This window comes from Canis lupus, chromosome 21 (genome assembly GCF_003254725.2).
Source record: "Canis lupus dingo isolate Sandy chromosome 21, ASM325472v2, whole genome shotgun sequence".
In the NCBI taxonomy this organism is placed as follows: domain Eukaryota; kingdom Metazoa; phylum Chordata; class Mammalia; order Carnivora; family Canidae; genus Canis; species Canis lupus.
The window spans coordinates 22,065,963-22,075,581 of NC_064263.1; the positions used below are offsets into that span (position 1 = coordinate 22,065,963).

The window sequence follows — 9,619 nt, forward strand, 5'->3', positions numbered from 1 at the left end:
TCTGCTTCTCCCTCTCCCTCTGCCTCTTCCCCAGCTTGTTCTCTCTCATGTTCTCTCTTTCTCACTCACTCTCTCTCTCAAATAAATAAAATCTTTTCAAAAAATTGTTCATAGGTTTATTATAACATAATAGCCAAAAATTGGAAACAGTCTTGGTGTTCATGATAAGACTATGGATAAACAAACTACAGTATATTCATACAGTGGAATGCTACTCAGTAATAAAAAGGAACAAATTATGGGGCACCTGGCTAGCTCAGTCGGTAGAACATATGACTCTTGGTCTTGGGGTTATGGATTTGAGCCCATGTTGGGTGTGAAGATAACTTAAAAAGTCTTTAAATATTTTTTAAATTTTAAAAATTAAATAAAAAGGAACAAACTACTGATAACAGCATGGTTAAATCATGTTTCTCACAAGCATGAATCATAAATGGATTAATAAAAAATTTTAAATCTTTTCCATTTTAACTTGTAATATAGTAAATACCAAATGATTTAACTCACTGAGCTCTTCAGGGTCCTCTATTTTTAAATGTATAAAGGAGGTCATGAGACAAAAAATTTTCAGAACTTCTGACCTACTGAAAGTTGAATATGGGCATGCCCTACAATCTAACCATTATACTACTCAGTAGATACAGGAACTCTTAATTTGTATGTGCTAAGATAAACAAAACGGTTATAACATTATTTGTAATAACAAAAACCTGAAAACAACAAAACACCCAATGAATGAGGAACAGATAAATCAATATATTCATACAGTAAAATTCTAAACAGTAAAAATAAATGAACTATATCTAAACCCATCAACACACTTAATTCTTGGGAACATGGATGATACTTGACCACAATTTAAGTGAAAAAAGTAAGTTGAAGAATCAACACACACACAGTACAATTCCACTTATATAAAACAAGTAAACCTAAACAGTGTATTTTTAGTGTATTTTTAGGAATGCATAGTGGTAAAAAGCTGGGAAATGATAAACACTAAATTAAGGATAGTGGTTATCTCTGGAGAAAAAGGAAGAAGATGGAATGAGGGAAAGGCACAGAGGGGGTTAAATGTTTATTTAATGAATGTTTTTAACCAAAGAACAGTCCTCCTTTATCAAGGTCATAATTCTCTTCAAATGTTAAGCTTTAAGTTGGACGTTTCTAAAATAGTGAAAGAACAGAGAGCATCCATCTGATTGGCAAAATTAAATAAATGAACTCCAGTGATCAACTGGATACCAGACAACAAAACCAGACTGTCCTCACGTCTGCTTTAAAAAGGAGGTGGGGAGAGGTGGAGGAGGGATTGCTACCCAGCAGGTGAAACAGCCTGAAACTGTAATATTTCATTTTGGGAAGACTATCTTATCTAGAATGTCTCTTTATCATTTTGTATAAATGAATGAATTCCAGTCATAAAACAGTTTTTACAGCACTATCAAGATTTTAACATGCATTATTTTAAAGTTCTGTTTTGTTTTCTGAGTCTATTCAGTCTTTCCTCTTGCTGCTAAAAGCAGCTTGCTCTGAAAAGTTAAAGAATCTTAAGATGGAATCCACACCTATAATGAGTCAAAAATTTTTCCAGTCATGCAACTCAATTATTTCAACTTTGAAGGGCTTACTTATTTTCATTGAGTAAAATACCTCTTTTGAGTCTTCTAAGTACATCATTGGGATAAATAAAATGATGCTTATAAAAATTCTTCAAAATTTTCAGATAGAGGGCCTATATTAAACTTTATTATTCTTAAAGTTTTATCCTCTAAGAATAAAATATATGGTATAATTCGGCATACTCTGAGTTTACACAATAGGAAATCAAAATTGCTGAAAACTCAACTTTAGACAGTTTCAGTTACGTATTGCTGAATAACAAACTACCCCCAAACTTCATGGCTTAAAAAGAAAACAATTTATCTCTCATAGGAAGAACAACACAACAATAAGAAGTGCAGAGGAATCTAATACATGCAATACATAAACAGTCTGTTTTGGCAAGAGTACAGTGTAACCAGGGAAAGCAGGAATTACAGGGAAAAGGAGGAACAAAGACTGAAGAGTTCAGAATACACTAGATCCCAAAATGAGCTAAAACTACATAATCACCAAAAGGGTGAAAACTGAAGACTAACACCAAATATTAGTGAGAAAGTCGATGAAATGCTGTGAAACATGACACACATTTGAGAAAAGGTCTGGCAGTTTCTAATAGAATTGAACAGACAACTATCCTCTTACCCAGTTATTCCAGTCCTGAGTACTTACCTATGAGAAATGAAAATACATATTCACAAGAAGACTTGCACAAGAATGTTCATAGCAGCTTTATTTATAATTGCCAAAACCTGAATGCACCCAGGTTTTCAACAGCAACAGGAAAACTGATAAACTGTGGTATATTCATACAATGGAATACTACTCAGTAATAAAAAGGAACTACCAATATATGCAACAACATTGGTGAAATCTAAAAAACATGATGCTGAGTGAAATAAGTCTTATACCAAACAGTAAATACTATATGATTCTACTTATATGCAGCTCTAGAACAGGCACATCTAATCTATGGTAGGGAAAAATAAATTAGAAGTGGGTGTCCTGGAGAGAAGGTGAAGGTGAGACTTAACAGGGAAGGGCATGAGGAACTTTCTTGCTTCATGGTAAAGTTCCGTATTTTAATAGAGGTTTGGATTACACAAATGTGTGTAAAAAGTAGGATGAAAGGAGGAAAAGAGAAGGGAGGAAAGGTTCACTAAAGTGAGGAGTCAGGTAGGTCAAGGAGGAAACCTACCCCCAAAAAGTTTAACCTACCCCGACTCTCCCCAAACTCAGTGTTTGTTCTTAAAGACTTTCTACTGACTGGATGAGGCCCACCCACATTACTGACAATAATCTTTACTTAAAGTCAACTGATTGTAGATGTTGACCACATTTATAAAATACCTTCACAGCAACACCTAAATTAGTATTTGATTAAATAAATGGATATCATAGCCTAGTCAAGTTCACATATAAAACTAACCATCACAGATGAAGAGGCCTCAACTGTAACACAGCATGATTTATGTTTAAACTTATTCTGACTAGGTTCCAATTTAACTAATATTTATTGAGAACTTAGTATTTGCCAGGTCCTTCACCTAACCGTACACTTTCACACATGACATTTAATTCTTATAACCCACTTAAATATCATTATTCTCATGTTATAGAAAATAAATTGATACAAAGAATGATTGAGTAATCTGCCCAAAGCTACAGCACTCAACTGAGCAAAGTTCAAATAGGAATCTCAATCCTGGCTCCAAGTCATTACACTATGTACTTTCCCACAGCAAACATGTAGGACTTTTGTGTCACTACTAACTGCTTCTGCTGTCTCTTTTAGGCTCTATCATTTTGCTGGGTCCTAAAATGTTTCTTCATACTTCTACTTTTTTTTTTTTTTTTAAGATTTTATTTGTTTATTCATAGAGACAGAGAGAGGCAGAGACACAGGCAGAGGGAGAAGCAGGCATCATACAGAGAGCCTGACGTGGGACTCGATCCAGGGTCTCCAGGATCATGCCCTGGGCTGCAGGCGGCGCTAAACTGCTGCACCACCGGGGCTGCCCCTACTTCTACTTCTTTTTTTTTTTTTTTTTAATGATTTATTTATTTATTTGTTTATTTATTTATTTATTTATTTAATTTTTATTTATTTGTGATAGTCACACAGAGAGAGAGAGAGAGAGAGGCAGAGACACAGGCAGAGGGAGAAGCAGGCTCCATGCACCGGGAGCCCGACGTGGGATTCGATCCCAGGTCCCCAGGATCGTGCCCTGGGCCAAAGGCAGGTGCCAAACCGCTGCGCCACCCAGGGATCCCTCCTTCTACTTCTTTTAAAATACTTTTTTGCACTACCTAAAACTCTCCAGGCCAGGTTTTTTTTTCTTCCCTACAAATGGGGAAATAGTTGGCAAAGGAACAGGGTAAACCCAAAATCAAAGAAACAACTTAAAATGCACTGGGCAAGACTTTCATTTAAATATTCACTATTCTATGTATTCTGACTTAGTAAAGTTCCCCAAATTACCATTTGAGGTCCTCGTTCTTCTTATTTACCCACATACCAATTATTGGTCCATTGAAAACAAAAACAAAAATTATCATATCTTCCAATATGTGCTGCCAAATGACAATTCTTCCTAGTTAATATCTTGAACAACATGGGTAAAAATTAACTTAAAGTGAGATTTAAATAATCTTACCCTTCAAGTATTACTAAGCTGTAATTACCAACTACATACTTAAGTCTAAAAAGTGGTTTGAGGGGCATCTGGGTGCCTCAGTCAGTTAAGCACATCCAACTCTTGATTTCAGCTCATATCATGATCTCCACATGAGACTGAGTCCCTTGATGCACTCCACGCTCAGCAGGAAGTCTGCTTGAGATTCTCTCTCTCCCCTTCCCTAAGCCCCTCTCCATGCACACACTCTCTCTCTAAAAATAAATAAGTAAATAAAATCTTAAAAAAAAAAAAAAATCAAGGCAAAAACTGTTGGTGAGTATTCACTGCACATCTGTTATTCAGTTCACTTACAGACAGCAGGGTGTAGCTGAGTTATCGCATCTCCTGGTAATGAATGTACGTGACACTTTACAAAATGAATAATCAAAAGAGGGAAATAGCCAATAATGATTAAAGTGTAGCAAAGAAATAAAAAGTGATAATGTTGGAAGTGAAATTCCAATCAAACAGAGTTACCAAAGCAATAGCTGACAATGACAATATTGATTGCTGTCAAGAGACTCTAGGTATGTAGCCAGGGACACTTAGTCAAGGCAAACTTATCAACATAAATGAAAAAGTGGTTGTGAGAAAAGGATGAAGATGGACTAGAAGAAGTGACACCAGCAAAAAATTCTGCATTAGAAGAACTCTCAGAGATATTTCACAATATTGAAAGTGCGAAGAGGGACGCCTGGGTGGCCCAGTGGTTGAATGTCTGGTTTGGCTCAGGGTGTGATCCTGGGGTCCTGGAATAGAGTCCTGCATCAGGCTTTCTGCAGGGAGCCTGCTTCTCCTCTGCCTATGTCTCTGCCTCTCTCTGTGTCTCTCCTGAATAAATAAAATCCTTTAAAAAAAAAAAAGTGCAAAGAGTAAAATGTTGAAGCTGAACCAAACTTAGAAGGAATATGACAATTCATCAAGGCATAGAAAAATTACTCATTCCATATCATAAGTTATACGACAAGAAGACCAGCACCGTTCAATATATTCTTGATAAGTTCTTTTACAAAGAAGTAACACATTTTAATTCTCAATGTTTTTTTAATGTCTTAAATTATAGTCTACTAGGGTACCTGGGTGGCTCATCCAGTTAAGCATCTGCCTTCAGCTCAGGTCATGATCCTGGAGTGACAGGATGGAGCCCTACATCAGGCTCCCTGCTCAGCAGGGAGTCTGCTTCTCCTTCTCCTTCTGCCCTTCCCAATTGTGTGCTCTTTCTCTCTCTCTCACTCCCTCTCAAATAAATAAAATAAAAAAAAAAAAAGTAAATTACAGTGTACTAAATATTAGTTTTGCTATTTTTTTCATTTCTCTATAGATTTATAACCAACAATAAGAGGGTTTATAGTGTTTGACAAAAAATGTTAAAGGTAACAAAACAATCATAACCTTTCCCACTGATCATTAAGACTACTTTGCCAGGTTTTAACTTGCATAGTCACTACTATAAAGAGGACTGCCTGTACCTATAACTTCTGGCACACCAAGGAACGAACATATTTTTTGACCATTAAAAAGAAAAACTACCCCCCCCTTACAATCTGCTCAAACAAAAAAGGAATTTTGAAATGAAGAAGAGGGAGGAGGAGGAGGAAGTGGGGGAAGAGGAGGAGGAGGAGAATTTGAACTCATCTTGGATGATACTAAGACACAGATTTTCAGGTATTTCAGTGACTCAGAACTGCTGCCACATCTAAACATGCAATTCTGGGGGATCCCTCGGTGGCTCAGCAGTTTAGCGCCTGCCTTTGGCCCAGGGTGCAATCCTGGAGTCCTGGGATCGAGTCCCGCATCAGGCTCCCGACATGGAGCCTGCTTCTTTCTCTGCCTCTCTCTCTCTCTCTCTCTCTCTCTGTCTATCATGAATAAATAAATAAATCTTTAAAAAAAAAATTTAAACATGCAATTCTGGAAACTCATCTTTTTACTATTCAAAATACACACAGCCTAGTGGTAAAAGATAGGATTCAACAACTAAAAAAAAAAAAAGATAGGATTCTGAAATATTTAACAATGAAAGTGTAAAGAATATGGCATATAGTAGCTTTAGAATCAGACCTCAACTTGAATACTACTATCTTTACACCACTTTTTGCAACCTTACATAAAAATCAAAAATGCTCAGTTGGTTGGGGCATTTCAGCTCAGGTCATGATCTCAGCATCTGGGATTGAATCATCCCCTACCCCCCCAACCCCACCCCACAACTGGCCAGGCTCTGAGCTCAGCAGGGAGTCTGCTTAAGATTCTCTCTCTCTCTCTCTCTCTCTCCCTTTGCCCCACTCTCCACTCTCTCTCAAGTACTCTCTCTAGAATAATAAACAAATCTTTAAAAGAAAAAAAAAAGAATGAAAGAGAAAAGATAGATGAAGTGCTTAGCAAAGTATGGTACACAGTGAACACTAAGATATGGCTATTATTCCATTATCTTTAATATTTCTATCATTAGTATAAATAATATAACAATGATAAAACTGCATTTTCAAAATCATTATTAACCAGCATATTTTTCAAAGATCAAATTCTCTTACTCCAAAATATGATAAATACCCACTTCCTCCTGGGTAAGACTGGACCTCAATTTCCTCCAGATAATTTTCTCCCAAGGTACATGTGCAAGGGGCAACCAACATTCACTTACCCTCTTTTTGCAGCCCCTGATTCCTATGTCAAAACCCTCCCTGCAGTCTGCTCAGTTTCCTCCTCTGAGAACGGTAAGACCAAAAGCCATTTCCCATTTCTCAGAGCTATCTGGCAGAACAGTAGTATCTTGCACTCTCATAGCTCACATGACTTAACTGTCAGTTTTCTCCTGATTCTAATCCTTGGTTCTAAACTAAGAGCCATTATTACCTATATCCACCCATAAATATGCAAAGGACCTAAGGGCCAACTAAAGCCAATCTCTTTTCTTCACTAAACATTAATTCCCTATAATATATTCATGTGAGTTAGTTGAGCAAAGTCTCAACTCAAAGTTTCAACACTTTGTGACCTCCACCTCTCCTCAATCCATTCCATGATTCTTTAGTTTAGGTCTCTGCATGTTGATGTAAAAATCTCTCCCCTTACAGTTAGTATCCATTCATACACTCTAATTCCACATTCCAAAAATATAGAAAGTCTAGCTGCTCTATAGGACAGCCTATCCAATATTTGAAGACCTGAGTTTCTCTTTTTCATGCTACACACTCCCAGGTCAGAAAGCATGGTCCTTTCCTCTCAGGGACCTTCTCTGCACTAGGTATGGGTTTGCCAACATGATCTAACAACAAATTGATAAAGCGCTTCCTTGCCAACATTTGGGCTGCCAAGTAATTACTCTACAAATAATCCCTGTGTCCATATACTTCCATTATTACTTAAAAATTATTACTTTAAACTAGTAGTTCAGGATAAGTGACTCTCAGCCTAAATCATGATTTAAAGTCTTGAACAGTACAAAGAGCTGGCTTTTGTTGTTACTGTTGTTTTTTAATTTAGCCAATTACTGTGAAGAGTAGAGTAGGATCAGCTGGCATGACACTCTTGCCTCTTTCCTACAAAGCCAAACAAATGCCTGGGGAAAGGACCCAGCCATGGGAAGGTTAGTGAAAAGCTGCTTCATGTGTTGAGAAAGTGGATCCAATTAAAAGAAATAGCCGAAAAAAAAAAAAAAAAAAGGAAGGAAGGAAGGAAGGAAGGAAGGAAGGAAGGAAGGAAGGAAGGAAGGAAGGAAGGAAGGAAGGAAGGAAGGAAGGAAGGAAAGAGCGAGCCCAAAAAATGTATTTATATTTATATATAAATATAGTTGTTCTGTACTTGGCCAGAAGCAGGTACGTACCTGAAGAAGGATCGAACACTGTGCTCTCAAAACTTAACCAAAGTAAACTGCATAAAAGGAAGTGACAGGTTTTCCCTGTGCTTCCCTAGCCTCGAGGAATAAGACCTGGTGTGAAAACACGCGCACACACACACACACACACACACTCCCACCCGGGGGGCAACTGGGGCCCGTCAGGGGCAGCAGCTGAAGAGACACGCTCCCCAAGTCCTCAGGAGGTGTAGTCAGTAGTGTCCTCGGATGAACCCTAACCCTTAGGAGGCAGGGTGGCGAAGGCACTTGGGTCTCGGGGTCTCTCGTGAGCCTGGCACCTTCCCTAGCGGTGACCCAAGAGGACCGACGAGGACAGAGCTTGGGAAGGGGAAGGCCTGGGAGTCTTGGCGTGTGGGGTCAAACCAGGCTAGGACCTGCCCCTCGCCCCGTGCCCTTAGGCCGAAGGCGGCGGCAGCCGCAGCAGGAGCAGGTGTCGGGGCCCCGTCCTGACGAGCAGAGCCTCTCTCCCTCCCAGCCAGCCCTCGGGCCGCCCCCGACAGGAATCCCCACCCAGCCCCGCCTCCTCAGGCCTCCGCGGGGGTCCGGCGGGGGCTCCCCACCGCCCTTCCGCTGCCCCCAAGCCGCCCGGACCCCGGCGCGCCTCACCCGCCGTACCGGATTCCCCACCCGGGCAGCGCGGCGCCCTCCGCCTCCCCGGCCGGGCCTGGGGCCTCCCCGGCGGCCAGGTCCGCCCTCCGCCTCCCTCCCGCGGCGTCTCCCCTCGCCCTGGCGCCCTCCCTCCCAGCCTCCCGCCTCCCGCCTCAGGCCCGGGCGCTGGCGCCCGCACTCACAGAACTCGGCGATGTACCAGGTCACCGCGTAGTTCTCCTCGCACCAGTCCAGTGTGGACGTCGTAGGACCCCAGTAGCCCTCGCGGTCCGCGGCGGGAGCCATCGCGCACGCCGCCGCCTCAGCCGCCTCAGCCGCCGCCGCCGCCGCCGCCGCCCAAGCGCTCCTCCGCCCGCTGCGCTCGGCTCGGCAGGCTCCCAGGCCGGCTCGGGCCCTGCTCGCGCGCTCAGCGCACGCCCCGCCCGCTCGCCCTCCGGGGGGCGGGGCCGCCGCCGTCAGCGGCAGTGCCCGGCGGGGAGGCCCCGCCCACCGCGCCGGCCGGGGCCCCGCCCACCCCGAGGGCGCTAGGGTTTCCCTGGGCCCCTGCAGCCCGCGGAAGGGCCGTGCGGCGGCCGCCCGGGCGGTGCTCCCGGGCCCACCTGTCCCGCACACACACGCCCCTGGCTGCAGGTTCGCGGTGCCCGATAATCCTCATGCAGCTCTCGGCCTCTGGAGCGTCTGAGCCTCTATTTGTGTGTATGTGTGTGGGGGTTGATTTCACTAGGGCGGGTGGGTGGGAGCTTTCCACAAGCCCTGGCCTGATAAAACCTGTGCAGAGCTGCACCTCGGTGTCTCCTTCTTTGACGGCAGGCCCCGAACGGAGCCCCGAAACAGAACTCTCCCAGCCCCCGGGACCCCTAGGAAATAAACAGTG

The 9,619-nt window shown here is 42.2% G+C and overlaps 1 protein-coding gene across 5 annotated transcripts in view; it reads right to left on the reverse strand.

Moving 5' to 3' along the window:
* The window catches only part of ACER3 (alkaline ceramidase 3), a 158,419-nt gene extending 149,283 nt beyond the window's left edge, over positions 1-9,136 (reverse strand). For 2 of the 5 annotated variants that reach the window (XM_025419594.3, XM_049098738.1), the window contains exon 1: positions 8,928-9,115. Coding sequence is in view for 2 of the 5 variants with exons in the window: in XM_049098737.1 (XP_048954694.1) it covers positions 8,928-9,030 (103 nt within the window). In the remaining 3 variants the exon portion in view is untranslated. Of the gene's footprint in view, positions 1-8,751; positions 8,771-8,927 lie in introns of those variants that run through there. The other 3 variants (XM_049098737.1, XM_025419593.3, XM_049098740.1) reach the window with 3 other exon arrangements.
* Between the last annotated feature and the right edge of the window lie 483 nt (positions 9,137-9,619).